This window comes from Microtus pennsylvanicus, chromosome 3 (assembly GCF_037038515.1).
Source record: "Microtus pennsylvanicus isolate mMicPen1 chromosome 3, mMicPen1.hap1, whole genome shotgun sequence".
Lineage (NCBI taxonomy): Eukaryota > Metazoa > Chordata > Mammalia > Rodentia > Cricetidae > Microtus > Microtus pennsylvanicus.
The window spans coordinates 76,530,773-76,554,575 of NC_134581.1; the positions used below are offsets into that span (position 1 = coordinate 76,530,773).

Below are 23,803 nucleotides of genomic sequence, written 5' to 3' on the forward strand. Positions count from 1 at the left end.
AGACAAGGACACCAGAAGGGGACAATGGGCCCTTTGTGGCCTGTGCTCTCTCCTCAGAGCAGGGCAATTAGACCATTTGGATAGGCTAGGAACATGGGTGGGGGGCACAAGGCCCAGATGGAAGCAGGGAGGGCAGAGTGTCTGGCAGGAAGGAGGACAGGTTTCCACCCACCTCTCAACAGAGACCCTGGCTCTGGTCCCTGGGAGGGGCGAGGGAAGCCAGGGGCCTGCAGCCAGCTCTGGAGGGGAGCGGTGCCTGACCCGGCTGACAATGGACAGCACCAGACTGGGAGAAGTGGACACAAATTCCCTTTGTATTACAGCTGCCAAGGCAAAACCAGGCCCTGCAGGTCAGGAAGGCTGGGGACAGGGTCCCGGTAAAAGTCACCCTGTCTAGAATGGCCCTTGGCCCTGGAGGCAGGGCAGGAAGGCCTTGGCCAAGGAGCTGCCCGCCACCTTAAAGGCAGGAAAAAGGAAATGAGGAAAGGAGAAGTATTTTACTCCTGGGGCCACGGGAGATAAAACACCCATTCCTGTATGGCTTCAGTCTGACCAGCGGTGGGTGAGGGGCTCTCCTGGGAAGTAACAGGGAGGCAGTGGCTGTGCCTAGGCAGGCAGAGACAGATCTGGTACATGGCCCTGAACCCTGGGCAGAAAGACCTTGCCAGAGTGGACAGGCAGCAGGATGTTGTCCCCGATACTGCCTTTCCTCACTCCATGCTAGGGGTGGAGGTTGGAGGGAGACTGACTGACTCAGCCAAACTCTGTCCCTTCCTTCTTTGGTGAGAAGCAAGTGGTGGTTTCTAGAAGAGTCTGTGCCCTGTGGGGTTACCTGGCCCGAGGCCACTTAAGTCATAGGCCGCAGTCACACGTGCTAACCCCTCCATAGCTCCAGTCAAAGGGGCCACACCTGCCCAGGGGACAAAGGGCTTCAAGTTCTGGCTAAGATGTAGCAGCAGAGGCACCCGGGCAGGGGCCCTATGTCACTGGTGTGGGTAAACACACGCTCAAGTGCACCCCTGCTCTCCGGAATTCACTCAGCAGCAGACAGGCGGCCAAAGCAGGGGGAGGGAGGAGGCCTCAGTCCTCCCAGGCTCACCAAACGGAAGCCTAGCCTAGATGGTCTGACCTCAGTTGATGGGTGGGGCATATGGAGGGTGCAGAGGACTCTAGGTCTCTGGGTCCAGGCGAATGGTGGGAGCGATCATTTGGAGGAAGGGGAAGGTTTTTTTTTTTCCTTGTGGGTTTTTTTTTTTAATTTTTTCTTTTTTGTGTGTGACTTCTATCAAAACACAGAAATACGGCACACGCACAAACCGGCACTAAAGCGCAGCTCTATTTACAGCTCCGCTGGCACCTGCCCACCTGGCCAGCTGCCTGCAGGGGGCGTGGGAGAGGAGGTCAGCCATGTCAGCAGGAGAGGAAATGAAGACAGGGGGCGGGGGAAAGCAGAGAAACTGGGAGGGGACAGTGGACCTGGAGCACCAATGAGGTGACAGTTCCAAAGGGACAGAAGATGGAAGACCCCTCCTCTCCTTCCTCTCTCCCCAAGGGCCCCCAAAACATAGCTGAAAACGGGGAGTAGGAAGACAGAGGGAAATAGAAGCCCCACAGGAACAGGAAGGGTGGGGGAGGGGCCGTCCTGGTCAAACCCAATTCCAACTCCCCACCCGACTCTTGCCTCTCCCGCAAGCTGCCAGCACATCAGGTTTCCACAAATGCCACTCCCCACACGAGCCCCCTCCCACCCCTCCACCCTACCCCTGGACCCAGGCCATCCATTCCAACACTGGAGGAAAAAAACTTCTTAAAGTCAACGTATTCTCATTATCCCCAGCCCCAGCCCCTTGAGGGGCCTGCTAGAAGGGTAGATTGGCCATGCCGCCCGGCGCTGGGAGGTAGCCCATTTGGCTGTCCAGAGACACACTGCGCTGCCGCAGAGGGTGGGACACCATGAGGTTCTGCTGGGGTGGGGGGCCCATGAGCGAGCCCTGTGGGGATAACATGTGGGGAGGCTGGGTATAGACCTCGCCCCCCACACCCCGTTGCTTCATCAGCATAAAATTCTGCTGGGTCATGAGGCCTTGTGGTGGGGACATGACCCCTTGGTGCAGGCCGTGGGGCACCATGCCCTGCTGTGGGGGCACACCTGTCCTGCCCAGCAAGGACATCTGTCCAGGGTGGCACATGGACATGCTGAGCCCCCGCTGAACCCCCTGTTGGCCCTGGAGGTTGGGGGGCCGAGAGGGGGTCTGCTCCGCCATCATGTTCTGCAGGTTCATGAGATGCAGGTTGGGGGGCTGGGCCTTGGGGGGCTGGTTCTCGCTCTTGGGGAAGTACTGGAGGGTGCTGCTTGGCTTCTCAGAGGGGATGATCCTGGACAAGTCGAACTCAGGAATGCCGGTAGGGGTGGGCCGGATCACCTCACTCAGTTCTGGGTCGTTCAGTACAGATGCCACTCCGGGGAGCACCCCAGGTGGGTACGCATCGCCCATGCGGCCAGCCATGCCTTTACCCATCAGGTGCTGCTGGGGGGGTATGGGACCAGGTGGCTGGTTGGGCAGGTCCTCCGGGGGCAGGGGCATGCCTGAGGGGTAGTGCTGCTGTAGGCCAGGCCCCCCGCCCCCACCCCCAGTGGGGGCCATGGCACCATGGGGCTGCTGTAGCCGAGGAGGAAAGGGCATCATCTGGGAGGAGCTGGGCACAGGGCCACAAGGGGTATTTAAGGAGTCTGGGCCTCCCGGGGCCATCATCATTGAGTTCTGAGAAGGGCCCCCTGTCCCCTGTGCATTGGGGTGCAGTGGAATGTTGGACCCCAGAGGGGTAGGGGAGGGCAACATAGTAGGTGGGGGCTCGTGGGACAGGGGCTGCTGGCCTGGCAAGTTCATGCCCATGGGGCTCTGGGCAGCAGCAGAGTTCAGGTGCATCTGATTGGGCTGGTTATTGCTGATGCCTGTGGGGAAAGAAGAGAACATTAGAGGCTGTGCCCACCCAGCTCGGGAAGGTGCCTCCCCCTCCCACAAATGTGTTCTAGTCCAGGTTTCAGGAAGGGATGATAGCGATTGGAACAGGGCCCCAGAGTTTACACCACCCCCATGACTAGAGACTGTGGAAGCTTGCCAGCATGTCCACAGGGACAACTGTTAGACAAACCCACCGTAGCCTCTCCTGGAAGGTTTGCCTCCTCATACCTGGTCCAGAGCCCTGCGGTGGTGGGGGTGGGGGTAGCAGGGGTCGATCAGGTAGCAGCTCATCGTCTGAGGTGGCGATGGTCTTGATGGCATTGTGGTATAGCGGGGTAGAGCTGGGCATGGCATACTTGGACATCTGAGACATCATCAGTGACAGAGGGTTCTGGGAAGGTGTGGGGTCTGGGGAGGATGTGAACGGTAGGCTGGGGTTCATGAGGCCGCTGGGAGGGTTGGCAGGAGGCGCTGAGGAGCTGTTCCGAGGGCCGCTTGGCGGGAGGGTACCTACAGAAGTGGAGAGACAGAGAGAGCAGGGGTCACTGGGGAAGGGAGGCTGAATTCGGCCACTCATACTCAGAGAGTCTAAGGAAAGGCCAATTCCTTCCAAATGTCTACCTCACTTCAGGAACATGCATGCCTCACTGAACACAGACTCACTGGGATCACTTTAAGTAATTCCTGTAGTGGGGAGATCCAAGTCCCAAGTGGGACCCTTCAAGATGCCCAGATGTGCCTGGAGCTATGTCAGCACAGCTGCCACTACAGCCCCTATCCACCCCCACAAAGGCTCCAACCCAAGTCCACCCAAATGACTCACCCTGTTCCATGTTGCCCAGGGTAGAGGAAGAGTTTATGTTGAGAGGCGGCTGCTTATTCTGGGAGACCCCAGGGCTAGGCATGGCTGTCTTGGGAGAGGCGACCCAGCCTGGAGAAGGCACCGCCATGGAGGGAGACTTGAGTCTGCTGGGTGAGCCAGTAGGTGACCGCACACTGAGGGAAGAACTGAGGACCTGGGGTGACTTGAGAGGTCCTGGCGGGTTGGCAGAAGGCAAGGGCACCATCTGTGAGGGAGTCTGGGGTGACTTGAGGTTGGCAGAGGGTGAGGTGACCAAAGGTGAGTGCACCTGGCTAAGGGTGGGTGACTTCAGATGCCCCATACCCGGTGAACCCATCTGATTAATACTGATGGTGAGGTCTGAAGGCCGTCTGCCCAGCCCCCTATTGGGGGCTGAATGCACAGACCCAGGAGGAGGATTGGATGCAGGGGGCAGAGGCATATGGCTGAGCCGGGTGGTGCCCACAGAGCCCATGGGCATTGAACTCTGATCAGGGCTGAACATGTCTTGAGTGTTGCCCATGTCCTGGGGCATGGCTTGGTAGGGTCCCTGACCCCCAGAAAATCCCTGCTGGCCCTGGTTGGGGAACTGTGAGGGCATAAGCATCTTCTGTGGACCCCCCATCATGCCGCCGCTATTCTGAGCCCGAACACGAGCCATCTCCTCAGGACTGAGACCCTGAGGCCCCATCATGTCCCCGGGGCCTCGCATCTTCTGTGACATCAGCATCTGCTGCTGGGGCGTCATCTGTACATTCAGGTTCATGTTCATGTTCATATTCACGTTCATGTTCATGTTGAGGTTGCCTGGCCCCATAGGTGGGTCCACCTCCCTCAGCCCTGACTGTCCCATGGGAGGGCTCAGGAGGCCCCGGCCTCCACCAAACTCTATGCCCATGGGCGTGCCAGCCAGGCCATCCCCACCAGTCATCTGCCCCGGGAACATGGTAGGATCCATCTGTCGATGTGTCTGCATCATCCGCTCCATTTCCATGCTCTGCCCCATGCCACTCCCTGCCATGCCCAGGGGGCGCTGCATGCTCATTGTCCGCTTTTCCAGCAACTGGTGCCTCAACAGTTCCTCCCGGACACGCGGGGCCATGAATCGCTCTGCCTCACCCTGCCCACCTGGATAGGGCACGGCATTCTGGGCAAAATTGCTGGGTCCCCCAATAGGGGGCAAGTCTTCAGTCCAGCCCATGCCTGGTCTTACAGGTCTCTGCATGGCATTCATGGGTACCTCCATGGGCATACTCTGTATACTCCCAAATCCAGGCACCCTTTGCATCTGGTTGCCTGGGAAACGGGGGCCAGGGAAGGGAGGTCCGGCTCGGAGTTGCATGGGATCCTGGACATCCATAGGTCCTCGGAGTTGGGCGCCCATTCCAGGTGGCCACTGATCCCCAGGTTTGCTGTGGTAAGGAGGTGGGGGCCCCCTCCCCATCATGCCCCCCATGCCCACCATGTCCTGCAGAGGGCGGCCCCCATGCAATCCAATCTGCTCCTCTTTCCGCCGCTTCTCCTCATAGTACTCTTCCTGGAGTTTGCGCCAGGCCACCTGCTCAGGTGTCAGGCTGTCCTGGCCCAGCCTCTGCATCATCATGTTCATGTGCTGGCCCATGTCCCCACCCTGGGGGTGCCCGGGCACTTCATGCTCCAGTGGGGGGCCTCCTAGACTCTGTGTCTGTGAGATCATGGACTGCAAGGGCTCCTCGTACTTCTTCAGCCCACTGGGAGGGGCGGAGGGAGGCTGCTGAGCGGCAGAGGGAGCTTGTGCTGGTGGGCCCCCCTCGCTGGCTCCTCCAGGGGGCCCCTTGAGGAAGGGCTCAGTCTCCCCACTGCGGAGCAGCAGCCTCTCAATGTCTCGCAGCGTCTGGAGAGAGCGCTCACGGTGCTCCAGCTGCTCTTTGGACAGGCCCTCGGAGCCCACCAGGTTCCGCTGCCCATTTCCTGTGGGGGTGCCCTCCCCCAAGAGGGCTGAGCCAGGGGCACTGCCAGTGTCTCCTCCAGGAGGCAGGGGGTTGTTAGCAGTGGCTGCCGTCGGCGTGTTAGGGTGGGTGCCCCCAGTCCCACCACCTGTGCTAGCAGCTCCCACGGAGTTCGGGGCCAGGTCCTGACTGGTATCTTCAGGAGGTCCCTCTGGAGGCAGAGCAGGAGGGGCACTGCCCGGGGCTGAAGGTGGTGGTGGCAATGGAGGTGGCTGGGACTGTGGTGTACCTGCTGAAGGTGTATTCAGGGGCAGTGGCTCTGGGGTGGGTGGCACTTTCGGGGCCTGCAGGAGAACAGAGGTAAAGAATTAAGATGAGGGGACATCTTAACCTATCTTAGAGCCAGGCAGGGAATCACACTCACCTGATCCAGCTTGGCCCGGGGCACATTCTGCTGGTGGTAGGTGAGGATGGACTCTGCCCGGCCTTGTAGCACGGCCTCTGCAGCCCTGCATGGGGAAGCAATCACAAGTGGTTCAGAGATGGACAGAAGAGAACCTCCCCTCACTCGCCCACCTTGCCCCCTGCACGTGCTCAGACTGGGCACGGATGGGCCAAGCCCCCGGCCCCCCCACACTCACCCCCCTTCTCCATCCCACCCCCCCTTCCCCACCCCCCCGTCTCTCCGGAAGCCTTACGTGTTGGCCAGGTGAGTAGTGAAGACATACACGAACTGTGACGGAGGCTTTCCTGGGACACCCCCACCCCCGCCCCCAGGGACGTCTGGTCGAAGCCCTGGTGGGGGGCCATGTGGGGGGCCTGGTGCACTGCTTTCACTGAGGGGCAGTTGGGCAGTTTGGCCAGGACCCAGCTGTGGGGCCGCCATGGCTGCATCTGCTACATTACAATCTGCAAGCAGAGAGAAAAGGACAGCAAGTGAGCGGCCCAGGTGTGGGAAGAAGAACCCGCGAGCATTCCTACCCCACAGTCCACACCCAAAGGGCCATGTGTCCCCACAATCTGCCTCAACACTGACTTGCCCTACAGTCTTTGCCCAAGATGGCCAGAATGATGACCATGTAGAGAAGGAGAGGGAGAACATGGCACACACATCAAAGCTCTGTTTAGCTCTGCTCTGGAGCACTCCCACTGTGGGTGGGTGTGTGTGTGTGTGTGTGTGTGTGTGTGTGTGTGAATATACTGTCCAGTGACCTGGCAAGAAGGCAGGGAAGCCGCAGAACGGTGATGCAAACGACCGACAACTTTTCATCCTACCCCACCACCCACTCACTGGCTGTGACTCTACAAGACATAGCATTTGTCTCAGTTTCTTCTCCTACAAAATGGAAACACTACTCAGCTCCCCTGTGCCTGCCGGGGACAGGTCAAAGAAACATAGTCACTGGGCCACAGGCAAACCGTCCGTCACAGAGCCAGAAAGGCAGTACGGAATAAGTCCCTCCTGCTCTCACAGACTGAGGCTGGTCACAAGAATCACACAGGGAGTGTGTCCCCATCCACAGCCATCAGCAATCCCTGCAGCAGCGGGCCCCACAGGGCGGCCTGACATTTGTCTCTCCCATAGGCTGAGGGGCTTGGGAACACAGCACTGCCCATCTTCCGGAAGCCAATGCCAAGCTCAGGGCCGGTCTGCCTGTAAACTGGGGTTTCTGGGATTCACCCCTCAGATTCAACTAGATGTTAGAGCAGCTGGAGGAAATGCCTTACTGCTGTTTATGAGTTTACCAAAGGACAGTACAGGAGCCTGAGAGGGCTCAGTAGGTAGAGGAACCTGCTGCCAGACCTGACGACCCCTCCCCGCCGGGACCCATGACACACATGGTGGAAGGAGGGAACTACCCACCCCAGTCGTGCAGCATGGAGTGTACACACACACACACACACTCATAAATTAAGATGCTACAAATGAAGACAGGTGAGATGAACGAAGTTTGTAAGGCAGGTGAGAAGCATTTGTTTCTGTGCCCTCTCTGAGCACGCCACTACTCAGAAACCCACACAAGTCAGCTCTCGGAAAAATGTATGAAGGTGTTTTTGGGTTACAGGGATGTGTGTGTGTGTGTGTGTGTGTGTGTGTGTGTGTGTGTGTGTGTGTGTGTGTGAATGTGGGGGCAGAAGCAGGAATGTACACACATAGTTTAAGGGCACAGAACACATACAGAGGCCAACACTGGCCTGGAACTCATGCACACCACTCTAGCTTGCCAGTGAGTCCAGAAAGCCTGCCTGCCTGGACGTCCTATGTTGTCATCACTGGGATTACAGCTCGACGCAAAAGCTTTCTGTTTTTCTTTTCTCAGTTTTTTGAGACAGGGTTTCTCTGTGTAGCCCTGGCTGTCCTGGAACTCGCTCTGTAGACCAGGCTGGCTTCCAACTCAGAGATCCACCTGCCTCTGCCTTCCCAGTGCTCAGATTAAAGGCCTGCACCACCACGACCTAGTTTTCTTTTTTGTTTTGGTTGGTATTTGTTTGTTGGTTTTTGAGACAGGGTTTCACCTAGGCAGTCCTAGAACAGGCTTGGTAAACTAGTTGACCTTGAACTCACAGAGATCCACCGGCTTCACCACCGTGCTGGAATTAAGGTGTAGGCCACCACGCCCAGTTTGCAGCCAGCTTCTGGGGAATCTCAACACAGATTCTTGCAAGGCAAGTGTTTACTCAGGAAGACTTCTTCCCAGCCTTCTTTCTGGACCTTTTACAGATTCGTCATTAGTCCTATTTAAACCATTGGCCACAGGTCACCAACTGAACCTTCAGGCCCACTCCCTCACACACAGGTTGGAGTGTGGGACTGAAAGTCCCAAACCTCTAATCCTGCTTTGATCTTTCAGTCATCAGCTCCACCTTGAAGCTACCTCAGGCTGGCAGCCACACCAGTCAATATAACATATGCAAAAGAACACTTATCAGCGAGGAGCTTCCCAGGATTTTAGAGTAGTATGGCAGGAACAAGGTGAGACCAAACACGCATTTCACAATATCCCAGGCTGACATACTGGGAACATTCCCAGAATAGCCAAGCCACCCTTAGCACCAAGACAAAATTTGCTCTGACTCTCCATTCCCATATAGATACGATCCACTACTGGTCACCAGTGGGTTTAGGTTAGGGGGAGATCCACTCTCAAGCCAAAGCCCCCAGACTGCAGTGCCAAGTGACAGCACTTCCAGATAAGGCAGCAGCCACCTGAGTTCAGAGGCAGCTGTCCTTGTATGAGCTCCTCACTGGTCCACCCCATAACAGTTTTGCCGTGAGCCCCACACCAATAGTAAGCTGACCTTGAGCACTGCCTTGGAAGAAGAATATATAAACTACAACATAAGATAGGCTCTGGAAGCTATGGAGGGGGAGGCAGAATTTACCACAAGAAGGAACCTTCTGGTACCATCACAGCAGTACAAACTAATGCTGTTCAAAGTGTGTTGCATGCTTGAACTCTCTTTCTCCTTGTATCAAATCTATACAGACAAGATCGTTTTTATAGATGAGAAAGCAGGAATCCTTTCCCAAGTTTATACAGATAACAAGTGCATCCCCGGGGGGAAGCAGCCTGGTCTCTGAGCCTGTGCTATGCTCACCTACATCGTTCGGCCTCTCCTCAAAGAATTCAATTGCGCAGTTAAACGCTGTTGGATGGCGTGGTGTCAAAAGACTATAATCCCAGCACTTGGGAGGTATAGGCCAGCCTTATCTACATAGCAAACTTGAGGTTAGCCTGTACTACACGAGACCTGGTCTCAGCTGAATGGCAGTCTATTTAAAAGAGGCTGGTCATGGGATCTTCTTTTTATCTCTCTGTATCTTTCAGAGTTTCTATACTGACACAGTCTAATGTTACAGAAACAAATTCAGGGTAACAGGAAGGTTCCTGTCCCAGGAAACAGCGAAAGACTCTACCATTCAAGTGTTCAGACAGAGACGGAGGAGCACTAGTGAGCCCCACGGGAGCCTCTGCAGTCCCAGTCAGCTGTGGAGGCTTCTTATTGGCCACTCCCAGTAGGGTCCACTCAGTCCCCATTTGCTGACTGTGTCCTCTGTGACAGTCATGACAACCCCTTCCTCAAAGGACTAAACACAGCAGCTAGCACATTCTTCCTCCTTTCCTGATTCCTGCCTTCGAAAGCCCACACTCTAACCAGGCATGGCAACGCCAGACGCCTTTAATCCCAGTCCTGGGGAAACAGAGGTGGATGATTGTTGAGTTCTAGGCCAGCCAGGGCTACACACTGAGATCCTGTCTCCAACAAACATCATAACAGCCCACAATTTAAGCTTCTCTGGATAGTGTCTTATGCATTAAGCTATCTCTTCTCTCAAAACAGATATAAGTTTGAGGGAAAACACCAAGGACACAGATGTCTTCCATCTCCAGTACAGAAGGATGGATTAAAGAACGAGAGCCAGGTGGTGGCGGTGCACGCCTTTGATCCCAGCACTCTGGAGGCAGAGAAAGGTGAATCTCTGTGAGTTTCAGACCAGCATGGTCTACAGAGTATGTTCTAAGACAGCCAGGACTACACAAAGAAGCCATGTCTCTTAAAAAAAAAAAAGGAGAGAGAGAAATGGATATCAATTCACACCTACTTGTCCTGGCAATGCACCCTGAGCACTTTCTGAGAGTCATTCAGAGGCTGGAGAAAGGAACCAGTGTGGGCTCACAACCAGGCTTTGCAAAGCCAAGCTGAACCCAGCCAGGACCTTCCCTGCCCATCCTCCATTGACCAGTAGGTGGCAGCATAGGCCATGAAATCTGTTAGAAAAGTAGTGAGTTGTCCAGGAAAGAGACCACCGACCACCTGAGAAACCTTGCGGAGTGGACCAGACTGAGGAGAGAAGGGGAAAGGAAGAGAGAAGAGGGGAGGGGAAGGGAAGGGCAGGAGAGACCTGGAACGCAGGGACTGGGCTACCGCAATGGAGGTAGCAAAACAGTCTAAAGTAGAACTGAAGAGGAGCCCGGGAGCCTGGTCCTTACCACTTCTCTCACAATCCCCTAAAGCCCTAGGTCAGGAGGTTCCCTTAGGGCAGCATCCTTGGAGGGCCCCACGAGGCACAGAACCAAGGGGACTCACTGTGGGCGGCCCCGATGGGCTTGTCGTCCTCCTCGCTGTCTGGCCCGGAGCACCATTCGTCCCCGCTGTACGGCTGCTTCCGCTCAAGCACACACCTCCGTTTACTGCGGGGTGCCACCTCTGCCCGGGCAGAAGACAGCAAGAAGAGTGAGTGCCAAGATGTCCTGTCCTTCCACAGGCAGAGGCCCTCCCAGACCATTCTCCAGAGTGCCCCACCCTAAAGGGCACTGCCCAGACCACGGTGGGCACTTTGCCAGTCCTTGGCCCCCACCACACCACCATTTGTTTCTGATTTCTTTCTCCAACCCTGGCTGCCTGTCTCCCCTCCCCCCCATACCAAGTAGAGCATAATCCCAACCACAACTGGTTCTAATTAGGGCTGGGGGGGGGGCAGGGAGGAGCCACTGTGACTCTTTCAGGCCCCAGTGTCTGTTCCCAAAAGGCTTGGGGGGGGGGGTTGCTATTCACTCAGGACACCTCCCTCTCCCAATGTAGGGGCCATGGTGGGAAGGCTGAGGATGCCGACACCAGAAGTCCAATCACTCTGTGGTCCAGCCCTTCCACCCTACTCTGGAATGAACTGGTTGACTGATGGGATAGAGATAAGAGGAAGAAAGGGGCAAGAACAATCCAGGTTGGATGGCTGCGCAGGATGGGATTAATCAACAGATGGTCTGGACCAGTTGGGGTCTTGGTGATGCTAAAGTCTATAGATGAGAGGATGTCGTACCTTTGGCCTCTGAGTCGAGGGATGGAGTCCCAGCCTCCCGCTGCTCTCCAGAGTCTACAGACACACTCCTCTCTCGCTTCACCTTGCCCTTGAGTGAGCTGAAAGGAGGTACCCCTGCCTGGGGGTTCTTCAGACTTGAGTTGCTAGGTGAGATCTGGTTGGCCTTGGCCCCATGGCTCCCCGCCCCCACGCCCTTGGAGCCCAGGTTGCAGGTGGGTCCTTGGTTCACATTCTGGTGCTGGGATTGGGCCCCTCCATTCCCTGTCTTGCCATGATTGGTCAATTTATTTTCTGGGTGCATTGGCTTGGCTGGGGCAGGGGGACAGTGGCCGCGAGGGGACAGCGGCGGACTCCCTGGAGCTTCTCGCCTCCTGGGGTGGGGTAACCTGGGAGAAGGGAGGAGAGACAGAACAGGTTAATCCTACAAGGAGGTAGGCATGACTGGACTTTAGCTCCCTAGCCTCAGCTAATGGTGTAGGGGGTGGCTAGGTGCTATCTGGAGACCACCTGCTATTCCCTGTCTCGGTGTGATCCTCAGATAAGAGCAGAGCTCTGTCCCCTTAGGGGAGCGGAGATGGAGGATGCTCCTTATTTCCTAGGCCCAATCAAAGGGAAACTGGGGCTCTGAGTTGGTAGGATCTGCCTACCTTCAGCCTCCACACCACCAGCTTCCCTAGCAGCCTGGTCTCTCCAGCGTCTGATGCATTCTTAGCACCTTCTAGGGTTTAAGACTCCTTCCAAGGCCCCAAACCTCAACTATGCTGTGTCCTAACAACTCTCAGAGAAGGGCCACAGGACCTGTGAGTCACTGCTCAAGCCCCAGTCCTAGTCCCTAGGGGAGTAGGGAACAGCACAATTGAGAGTGGTACCCACTGGTCCAGAAGACTCCCCAGAGCCTGGGGGGGGGGGCGAGGCCTGAAGAGGGTGGGCCAGTAGACCCTGTCGGCAGGCAGGGACAGAAGGGGGGAGGGGAGGGGGATGTCAAGCAGAGGAGTCCTGCTTGAAGCCAAGGATTCCTGCAGCCTAGGCTGCGGGCCCTTTAAGCTCCAGCCCGCTCCCCCCACCGCCTCCCCCTCCCCGGAGACCTATTAATAGCCGCTGGAAAGATCACATCACGGGAGAGGATATTTATCCCCCCTCATTCCACACCAGCTCAGATTTATTTCAGCCCTGCTGTCCTGCTGCCGCCTGGCCCTGTCTGCCCGCTTCTCCTGAGGAGGAGGGAGGCAGGCACCGCCCCCACTCCAGCTCCTACACCCAACTAGACTGAGGCTGGAGGGCATCCTCCTCACACCCCAATACTAGTGTGGGGGGTCTGCTCTAACGGTTTTAGGAGGGAAGAAATAGAAGGGACCAGAGGCATCAGGCATAGCTAGCTGCCAGTCTCCTCTGCCCCCTGGGCCCAGGCGCTAAGGCTGGCAACCAGCTCCTGCCTGGGCCCAGATGTCCCCACTCTACCTCCCTTCAGCCCACTGGTGGCCAGGAAGCCAGGTGCCCAGGGGACTTCTCTCCAAACCGGCAAAGCTTCACAGCTTGGCCCCATCACCATGGGCCCTTCCCTTCCCCGCTCTCCAGACACACGTATCCCACCCTCCGTGACACCCACACACCTTGTCTTGTTAGCCAGGATCCTCATGGCTCCCACACACAGTGGGGCTACGGCCCCTGTGCGTGCCCAGGGCCCAGACAGGTACTCGGTACTGGAGCAGGGACTGCAGCAACAAGCCCCAAAGAGAAAACTTGTGACTTAAGGAGGGGGTGTATGAAGGGGAGGGAAGGGAGAACCCAACAGCCCCGGGACTACGGAACTGGATAGGGTAGAGTAGGCGTGGAAAGAGAAGACTTCTCTATCCTAAAGACCAGTCCAGTCCTCATCCCTCCCGCACCTTGTCCTCAAGGAGCTTGCAGTATCTAGCAAGCCCCTCACCCTGGACACCTCCCCCTCCCGAGGGCTGCAGAGTCAGAATTCACTAATAGGCTAGGTCGCAAAAGTGACGCTTGGGGTGGCTGTGCGAGGTCTGCTCTGGCCCACTGGGGGACTCCCGCTCCCAGACACGCCCCTTACCCAGGATTCGGGAATCCCTCACGCCCCGCCCCAACACTGCGCCCTGTCCCCGGGCGCTGCAGCCTTCTAGGGGCCGGGGTGGGGGCACTGCCCTGCCCCGCCCCCAGCTCCAGGCCTAGCCCGTGCCCATCCCGGCAGGCCCGGGCGGGCAGCAAGAGGCCTGGCGGGGCCCCGGGGCTGCAGCTGGGCTCTTCTGGAGACCAGTAACGCTGGCTCAGATTCCTCCCAGACCGCAAGAATGCAGGAGCCTCCCCTCCCCCCCTCCCTTGCACCCCCACCCCGCCCCCCTTCGGCAGAGCCAGAGTGTAGAGACAGAGCGAGCAGGGAGCGAGAGAGCCAGCGAGGCAGCGAGCGAGGGTGAGGGAGGCAGGCAGGGCTGCAGCGTGGATCTCACAGGCCCACTGGAGGGCGTGCGGACAGACACACAGACAAGTCCCCTAAGGACTGACTGGGAACTAGCCGGCCGGGCAGACTGGGCGCGCAAAGCTGGGGCACAAGAGACCCACAAGCACCCTAACTCTGACTCACGCACACTTACAGCTCACACGTGGACAGGGAGACAAAGACACGCACGGAGCCCAGGAAACTAGAGATGCTCATGGCCAGCTGGCGGAGGTGTGCCCGAGGGACTGAGCAGTGCGAACCAGCGGGAGCCGCCGGGCAGCCTGGGGCATACAGACAGCCGGCAGCCCAGAGGAGTGAGAGCCGGCAGACTCATTGAGCAGATGTGAAGACTGAGACCCAGACACAGGGGAGCCATAGAAAGTTGAGCCCGACAGTCACAAAGAATGCACAGAGAGCCATAGATACACCAACAAGCTGACCTACACAAATACAGACGCCTCACCCAACCACCCCCTGCTCTGTCCCCTTTCCCCGCCCCCAGCAGCGATCCCGGTAAAAGGTGGGGGAGGGAAGGGGAGGTTTCCCCCTGACAGGTCCAGCTAGACACACCCGTGCACACGCCTGTTCCCTGCTCAGCTGCGAGAAGGTAGGCCGGGACCTCCAAGTAAGGGGGCCCGACAAGGTACACTGTGGACGTCTAACCTTAACTTAACCCCTGTGGAACATTGGCCTTCCCCACTCCACTTCTGTACCTGGAAAAGAAGGTTCCAAAGTCCAGGGCCTAGCTTGCAGCTGTCACACACACCCCAGGACACACACAGGCACACGCATACCACAACACAAGCAGGGAAGATCAGAAGCAGGAATCACTGGGGACTCCTGGGGAAAACCAGACAGGTGAATGATGGACACGCAGCTTCCGCTCTCACCTCCATGCCTGGTTGATTCTTAGAGCTATCTACCCAGTTTCACAAAGAGGAACTGAGGTCTGGGAAAAGAAAGCTGTTTTCTCTTGGGTCCCATGACAGCATGGGCAACCGAGAACCCCCATTCCCAGTGGAGCCATGACTGTTCATCTCAGCCTAAATCAAATCGGTGGGCTTTTCCCATTTGCGCCCCAGAGCCTATCAAGAGGGATGGGAATGGCCAGGGAAAAGGACATCTCCTACTTTCTGTTAAGGGTCTCAAAAACTGGAGACTTGGCCTTGGCATGGTGACTCACACCTATAATCCCAGCAGTTGGGAGGCTGAGGCAGGACAATCACAAGTTAAAGCCCAACCAATGTTAGAATGAGTTAGTGACGATCTCAACTACCTAGCAAGATTTTATCTCAAAACCTTCCCTAAAAAGCTACCAGTTGGGGAAAAGAAACAAAACAAAACAAACAAACAAATAAAAAACTGTACTAATCCAGGGAGGGGCTGCTAGGAGCTTAGTTGTCTCCGGAGGCCCCAGTGAATCTTAAAGTGCCCCCCCCCAAGGACTCCACCTCCTGCTCCCACCCAACTGCAAGGCAAGCTGAGTCAAGCACAGACAAGTCAGGACTTTCCCATCTCCCTGTCTGCCCTACAGGAGTCGTCAGCCCTGGCTCCCAAAGACCCCACTTTCTCTAGACTCAGTCCCACACTGGCAGGTAGGTGGGCTGATAATGGCAATGCTTCAGCAATGAATGCACAAGGAGCCGTCCCAGCACCAGGCCAGAAGGCCCTGGAGATGAGGCCTGTCAGGGAAGACTGCAGCTTTGCAGAACACAACCCTCTCAGAGTGTGGAAAGGTGACAAGAGCTCACAAACAGGGAGCAGGTGCAAGTCACCTGAGTGAAAGGCCAGGAGCAAGCCCATGAGAATGTGCCTGGAGCAAAGGTGCCAAGACAAAGAAGCTGGGGCCAGCATGGGTCTGTGGTCCCTGTTCTTGGGAGGCTGAGACAGGATCCAGGCCAGATACTTAGTGGATTCTGAAACGAAAAGCCTGAAGTGGGGTCACTTGCCTCCGCTTGTGGGCCACAGATTAGGGGTTAGTGAGAACCCCAGCCGGAGGAGGAGCTCCAGGTATTTTATGCCACCCCTGTTTAACACAACTGTCCCCTAGCTGGCCAGGCATTCATATACACAGTGGTAATCTGCTTGCTTCCATGCTGGGAGCCTGCTTAACCAAGTCAGCCAGCCCACTAGCCTCTCTGCCCTGCTCACAACCATCTCAGAGAAGCCAGGCACTGTGGCTCAGGAAGCTGAGGCAGGAGGATTTCTATGGATTCAAGTTCAGCACAAGCTACACAATGAGTTCTACAATAAGACTCTACAGTAAATCATACTGTAAGTCTCTCTACAAAATAAACATTTATTCCTGGGTATGGTAGTTTATGTCTTCAATTGGGTAGATATGGGCTGACTTTCTGTGATTTCAAGAGGAGCCCAGTCTACATACCAAATTCCAGGCCATCCAGGGCTTTGTAGTGAGATGCTATCTCTCTCGCCCACCACCACCACCACCACCACCACCATCACCACCACACAAAATACATCTTACTTCAGGGCTAGTGATGTCATCAGTAGAGCAAATATTTCATCAGAGGACCTCTGTACAATCTTAGCAAGACCAAGGAAACCAAAAACAAACACAACAAAGAAGAAGTGAGAAATGTTTTGGACAGCCCATGTCCCCACATGCAGATACGTGGGGGCAGGGTTCTTGGCCTCTGGCTGAAGGAGATTCAGCTCCCCAGATATCGTCCCAATTCCCCTTTCTCCTGGGTGTCAGGACTCCCCTGATCCTCAGAAACCCTCCTCCAGTACTCAAGTTACTCCCTCTCCCTGAGGTGGTGACTCAGCCGGGTGGAGAGGTCAGGGATTTAGAGAGTAGCTCAAGGAAATCTGCTGAAGGACCCAAGGTGTTATTCTGTTAGGGACCCTCTAGGTGGGGACTTCCAGGCTTGCTTCACGGGGTTGGGGTCCCCTGGCCTGGGTTCCTAGCAACAACTCCCCTCCCAGGAGTCCATGCAAATAAACAGTTTTGCTGGGGAGGTTTTACCAGCAGAGTTTCCAGCCAGCATGCTCCACCTATAGCCCCAGGTAAGGTCAAACAATCCAAAACCCCACAGGACCAGGAGAAGTCTGCTGATCCCAGAAATGTGCAATTCAGAATCTTTGCACAGAGCACCTGTGGGGTCTCTTTCTGTTCTGCTCTTCGTGGACCACTGTGGATCAGCTGCCACCCCTAGACAAATGTCAGCCAATCAGGGGTCCTGAGCCTTAGAAACCCCTTACCCCCACCTTTGCTTCTATAAAAACCCAACTCTAACTGAGCTCAGGGCTATCAGTTTATTCCAATACATTGGACATGCGGAGAGACCGAGTTTGCAAACTTGCATAAAATAAAGTCTCTTTGCTTTTACATAGGGACTCGATCTCCTGGTTGGTCTTGGGGGACTTCACAGATCTGGGCATAACAGGGGTGACAGTGCCAGAGCAACCCACCATTACCTGTGCATCCAGACCTCAGGAAGCAATCATGCCCTGGCAGTAGGGTGCCCCCAAAAGACTGCTGCCCCATCCCTAGCTACTCCCTCCCCCTAGGGAGAGGGGTGGGGAGGGGTGGGGGGGCACTAGGAAACAAGACAGGGCAGGAAGCCCAGGCAGGCAGCGGGCACTCTGGGCCAGGCACAAACAGCCAACACAGGAAACCACAGCCCACCCCCGCCCACCCCACCCGCCCAAGGCTCTGGGAGAGAGGAGTGCCAGAAGTCTAGTACCCTGACCAGACCAAGGCCAGGGGTTAGCCCAGGGCAAAGGAGGTGCTCAAAGTCCAGATCGCTCTGACCCAGACCCTATCTGGGGAGGGGGAGAGGAAGCCAGGCTGGCAGAGATGGCGCTGCCTCTTTAAATCCACCGAAATCCTGAGCTAGGCCCAACCCAGCTCTGGTTTCACAGGAAGGAAAGGAGCGCAGGAGCCAGCAGAGCAGACGGTAGTGGCTGGAATTAGCCCCACCGCCCAAATATATCTGGGCTTCACTGCCACCCCCTGGCACTTCCTGCCCCCTGGCACCTGCACCAGCCTGGGGGTAGGAGAGGGTCTAGGTGCTACTTCTCCCTGATGGAAGACCCCGATTTCAGGAGGGGGCCTGTTGCTGTGTGGTTAGGAAATGACTTCTCAACCCAGCATTCATACAACAGGGAAAAAAGTGAGCCAGGCCGTTTCCTGGGGGCCTTCACCTGGTCCTGTCTCCCAAGGGGTTAATCTGGCCCCTATTTAGGGGGGCATGGGTGGCCGAGGAACCTCCTCCAAACTGCCTGGCTACTGGGAACAATGGGGCCATTGTGGGAGGAGTGGAGTGCGGGCAGGCTGCTGGCACAGCCGGAACACCACGGACGGGACCTCGCCCAAAGCCTGGCTGCCTAGCTCTGCTCTCTACCCCAGGTACTGCCAGAGGCAGACACATCCTCCATCCCTTGCCTTGCCTGCCTGGCCCAAACTCTTGGCACCAGCAGTACCTGGATGGCCATCTAGCCCTGTCTACATTGACATGCCGGCAGCCATGACCCTCCAGGAAGCAGGGGCTTCTGGGCCAGGGCTGGTGGGGGTGGGGTGATGAGACCGGATGTATGCCTGTGATCCTCCTGCAAGGCAGACAGGAAGGCCAAACTGGGTTTCTAGTGTCAGTCCTGGCACCCTCAGGCAAGAAGGGTTTACAGGACTGTGAGAGTCGCGACAGGCAGGGTCCCCTGTCCCAAGGCCTCCTTTCCCACACCATCCCAGAAACCTTCCTCTGAGAAGGTGTGATGCCCACTGTAGCCTTGACCGGAGTTGGGACCCTGGCAGGTATGGGAAGACGGCTGAATGAGAATCTACTCTGCAGCTGAGCAGACGAAGTGCCAATCACATCATGCCAAGTCCACCTCTTCATCCCTTTGAGACTCCGTTTACTCACAGGGAAAATCAAAAAGTGAGGTATCACAGAAATCACCTAAAAATATCTATGGCACATTAGCCCTCGACGAAGTCCCTTGGGCAGTCTTTGCTAACAGAGTACCCAAGAATGTGGCATGTCATGAAGGTGCATCTGTAATGAGAAGCACCATCTAGGTATGTACCGAGTACTCAGGCAGGTGGGGCACATGGGCATCATTGTAGTGCTACCCAGCGACATGGCTTTTCTTTGCCCTCTGTGAAGAAGTTCGTTCACTCTACTAACATGGCCCCTGAGCATCCCCGAGTTTCCCAACTTTCTCCAACTCAGATCAGGAATGCCGAGAGCAGCTATCTGTAGCTCTCTCAGGCCCAGATCTTACCCAGGAAGTAAGTGAAGGGGGACTTCCCTTCTAGTGTGACCTGTACCCCCTCCAGTCTGACCCCTTAATAGCAATACATGTGTGAGTTTAGTCTCTGGCCATGGATCGCCTTAAAGAGTAGAGAGGGTCTTAGAGAGACCGCACAGTGGAGAAGCAGTTCTAGAGGGCAGAAGGGCCCAAGGAAGAAACCCTGTTGTCTTCTCAACTAGAAAGGGCTATACCTCTCAGGGGGGCCCCACAAGCCCAAAAGGGTTAACAAGGTCCTAAAAATAATCCTGTTCCCAGCAGGACCCGCTGATCAGAACCCTCCAGCCATCTGTTCCCATTTTCTCCTGTTCACATTGGAACATCTGAAACCAGCCCCAGAGCCCCAGCCCGATCCCAAAATAGCCCCAGCCTGCCCAAGGAGCAGACCCAGAGGCTGGGCACAGGACACATAGCCAGCTCAACAGCTAAGCACTAAGCACAGTGGCACAGGCAGATAAGCCCACACCTCCCAAGCCCAGGGGAAGTCCTCTCAGTCCCAGGGGTGGGCAGGGCAGCGTGGGAGCTCTACTCCAGCCCTCCTTAGTCCAAGGCCACAGAGGGCACCTGCTAGCCAAGCCCAGGTCTCAGACCCGGGAACCCTGCTATTCCAAATCTCCAGAAGATCCTAGCCACCTGTCTGCTTAGGTCCTTTCTTCTGTGGGTTATCTAGCCCTGCATGCTCCTCAGGCAGAGGTCTCCAAGCTCCAGCCCCTACCATCCCAGCCCCACCCCAGGATCTTGGAGCATCCTGGTCACCCATTGGCACTCACATTCTCCCCTGCTGAGACGTTAGGGACGGATTCCAGGGGTATCACCCTAGATATCAGGGACACGGATATTCCCCTACTCTCCTTTTGGGCTTGAAGCTAGCCCTCCCTGCCTCCCTGTGAGGTGCTGGGCACATTCACCCCTCCATATTCGGAGAAGGAGGCAGGCCTAACCCTGTCACCCACCTCACAGTGCCACACTGCCATATTTCTCCCTAAGGAAGGTCCCTGACTCTGAGACCAGGAAAGAAAGAGGCCATTGAAGCCATTTAAGGACAGCGTCTCCTTCAGTCCTGTGAAAGAACAGAGCAGCAGGGGCTGGGTGGTAGGAGGGCTCCAAAACTAAAGCAAACAAACAGCTTCAGGGCCGGAGGGAGGAAGGAGGGCTGAGCCCAGAAATGCAAGGGCAAGGGCAAGGCCATGGGGGTGTGGGAGGGGATTCAGAACCCAAGTCTTTTTCCAGGTCTAAGGGCAACTACAAAACTTGCAATCACAGCATCAGCCAGCACCAACAGTAGGGAAACCGAGGCAACAAGAAGAGTCTTGCCAGCTCTGTTGGCCCATGACTTTAATCCCAAGAAAGACGCAAAGGCAAGCAGAGCTCTGCGAGTTCAAGGACAGCCTGGTCTGCAAGGCGAGGTCCTGCCTCAAAATACAAAAACAAGCAGGGTGGTGGTGGTACACGCCTTTAATCCCTGCACTCACTCAGGAGGCAGAGGCAGGTGGGTGGATCTCTTTAAGTTCAAGGCCAGCCTGGTCTACCGAGGAGTTCCAGGATAGCCAGAGCTGTTACAGAGAAACACAAAACAAAAAAGCAAAGAAACAATTTACTATGCAGCTAAGAACGGCCTCAAACCCATGATCTTCCTGCTTCTACCATCAGAGTGATGGACTTGCCTGTACCTCCACACCTGGTTTACACCCAATTGATATTAGGCTTGAACTCAGATCTTCATGAATGATAAGCTAGCATTCTATTAGCTGAACTACATCCCTAGTTTAGCCTTTTCTTATTATTTGCAATAAAGTCTTACTGTGTTACTTAGGCTGGCCTTGAACTCCTGAGGACAGGGGAATCCTTCCTCAGCCACTAAATAGTTGCATCTACTACAGGCAGGCTCTTCCCACCTCCATAGCCAGCCTCGGAAAATACTTTATTCCTACGTTCCTGGGGTGTTGGAGTTTGCTGGTCTGTTTGTGTGTTTGAGACTGGAAATCACGCTCTAATCCAGAATGACCTCACATTTGAAGAGATCCTCCTGCCTCTACCTCTCAGTTCCTGGAATTGCCATGCCTGGCTTAGAAAGCCCTTTTATTATTGCCTCTTTGCAAGAAAGAAAAGTTAAAGTAGTTTGCCCAAGATGCATAGCCCACCATTACAAGGCCAGGATTGAAGCTCAACACTCCAGCAATTGGGTTCTTAGCCATGGCCCTGTGTAGATGCTGCATGGAATAGCCATGGCCCTGTGTAGACGCTCCATAGAGTAACCGTAACCCTGTGTAGTTGCTTCAAGGAGTTGGCCCCTCACCTAAGGCACTTTTGGGCCTGGCCCTCTTCCCATGCACCCTCCCACCCTCCCTCTAGGTCTGCTGGGTACCAGGTCCTGCACTAAAGGCCACAGTTCATCCCTGGGGAAGAGATCAAAGAGAGCCCTGAACCCTGTGGCCTCTGCACAGGTGCCCTGCTGAGCCAGGCCTAGGCTTTCAGAGAGCAAAGTTCTCGGGCCTCCCCAGCCCCACCCACCCCCATCCGTTACCTCCTCACCTAGCCACGTCCCTAACAAAGTCAGCAAGGTCTCAAGGCAGGTTTCCAGAGCTCCAGCACAGGCTCCGGCTGAGATGCCCAAGGCTATGAGAAGTCCTACTCACTCACTTACACCCCCACCCCCACCCGCCTGCAGCCTCAGGTGGGAGTCAAAGGTCAAGTGGGACTTTCCAGAAAAGACTGAAGTCCAAGCCCCCCTCCCAACCCACCTGTCCCATTGCTTCCCACTTTTTCACGGTCCAAGTTGGAAGAAGGGCCACTTCCTCCCTAAAGATTGCGGCTTCCAGCAGGGAAAGTTGTGGTGGGATTAGGTGAAGGAACTAGAAGTTCTCCCTCCAGAGGACAGTCCAGGAAAAAGGCTCCTCCTCCCTGCCCCTCCTTCCCTTCCCAGACTTCTTTCCCTAGTCAGACTGGAGCTCACGGGAGTGTTTGTTGTGAATTCAGAGAGTTGTTGCTAAGTAAGGAGGAGGGAGGGGAGTGAGGAGGGAAGCCGCGCGCGCGTGTGTGTGTGTGTGTGTGTGTGTGTGTGTGTGTGTGTGTGTGTGTGTTGTTAGTGTGCGTGCCTATGGAGCCAGGGCAGCAGCAGAAACCATACTACAGTGGTGGCTAGTGGCCAATGGCCACCCTGGATTTGACTCAACCAGTAGAAACCAAAACCAAGGAGTGGGGACAAGGAATTGGGACAACCAGAAAATCCACCTTGCCTTCCAGTCGGTCGACAGACTTCAAATCTCCCACCTCCCACCAGAGAAAAAGACTTAGAAAAGGCCTAGAACTTTCACTGGCACCCAGCTTTAACCCTTCCCTGACCAACACACCCTTCACCCCAACAGTATTCTAAGTCAAAGGCTATTTTCCCACCCAGACACAGAGGAGAATGCAAGAAGTTAGGGCAGAAAGCCAGGAGGAGGGAGCTCAAAAGAAGGCAAGCAGGAGGCTAAGCAAGATGATGCAGCCACTGCAGGCGCAGATTGGAAGGCCAAAGAAAACACACAAGCACATGGACCCGCTCACCTCTGAGTAATGTGTGTCAGGTTCAGGCTCAGGGGTGTGCTCTGGGATGGGGGCTCCCTGTGGAGAGATGGTCACAGCTAAAAGTCCCTGACCAGTAACCTATGCCCCTGATCCTCCCAGAACCCCAACACCCTCCCCAACACCCCGCCATAAACATGTACAATTTACAGACAACCTACAGCTCCAGGAAGTCTCTCAGAGTTGCTCAAGCTGCCCCCTCCCTTCTTTTCTGTGGATTGGCCAGGAGCCAGGGCTGACCCAGCTGCCCCACCACGCCACTCCCCCTCCCAGTCCTGGAAGCAGGAAGGAGAAGGCACTGGAAGACCTCAGAGTTAGTTCCCTGAGAGCTTGGCCCCACAGAGAGAGGGAGGGGTGGAGGACTCCCACGACCTAGCCTGAGGACCTGGGGGGAGGGGTGGATGAGGCCCAAGGATCCCAGCTTCCAGAAACCAATCACCCCCAGGTTAACTTGTGGCAGGGAGAAGGGCTTAGGTTCCTATGTACCTATGTAGTCTCCTTGGCCTCGACCCTGGTCCCCTGAGTCCCAGGGACCTGGTCTAGGTACCGGGACTTGGGGTTAGGAAGGTTTCGCAGTTTAGTAGCAGGCACTGGGTGAAGCTCCCAGAGCAGGAGGGAGGGAGGCTGGTGGCTGGGCTCAGTTTGTACTGGGGGTCAAAGGGGAGTTCTTTTCCGAAGAATTCTGGGAGAGACGCCAACTAGAGCAAGCTGCTAACCACCCCTCCTCCCTCTCTCTTGCTGCACTGGGGTGGGGGGGTGGGGGTGTCCCTGCCAACCAGACTTAACCCTCTGCAGCCTGCATTAATTCTTGGCTCAAATGGAACTGTTAGGAGGGGACCTCTGGCTGCACCCAGCTAACAGGGACAGGGGTTAGGCCGCACAATGTGCCCATCGGGAGGAGGCTGTCTCCATAGGTTCCTTCTGCACCACCCTGCCCTTCCACCATCCAGCTGACTTTTCTAG

At 56.0% G+C, this 23,803-nt stretch overlaps 1 protein-coding gene across 5 annotated transcripts in view; it reads right to left on the reverse strand.

The window, feature by feature from the left end:
• Positions 1–89: 89 nt before the first annotated feature.
• Positions 90–23,803, reverse strand: part of Bcl9l (BCL9 like) — a 29,649-nt gene continuing 5,935 nt past the window's right edge. Inside the window, exons 2-10 of one of the 5 annotated variants that reach the window (XM_075966193.1) lie at positions 22,823–22,879; positions 13,164–13,265; positions 11,554–11,939; positions 10,824–10,943; positions 6,431–6,641; positions 6,157–6,241; positions 3,787–6,076; positions 3,192–3,473; positions 90–2,953 (exon numbers count right to left, since the gene is read on the reverse strand). In XM_075966193.1, coding sequence (XP_075822308.1) covers positions 1,860–2,953; positions 3,192–3,473; positions 3,787–6,076; positions 6,157–6,241; positions 6,431–6,641; positions 10,824–10,943; positions 11,554–11,939; positions 13,164–13,189 — 4,494 coding nt within the window. In that variant the 5' untranslated portion in view covers positions 13,190–13,265; positions 22,823–22,879 and the 3' untranslated portion in view covers positions 90–1,859. Of the gene's footprint in view, positions 2,954–3,191; positions 3,474–3,786; positions 6,077–6,156; positions 6,242–6,430; positions 6,642–10,823; positions 10,944–11,553; positions 11,940–13,163; positions 13,266–14,715; positions 15,745–22,822; positions 22,880–23,803 lie in introns of those variants that run through there. The other 4 variants (XM_075966196.1, XM_075966195.1, XM_075966197.1 and 1 more) reach the window with 4 other exon arrangements.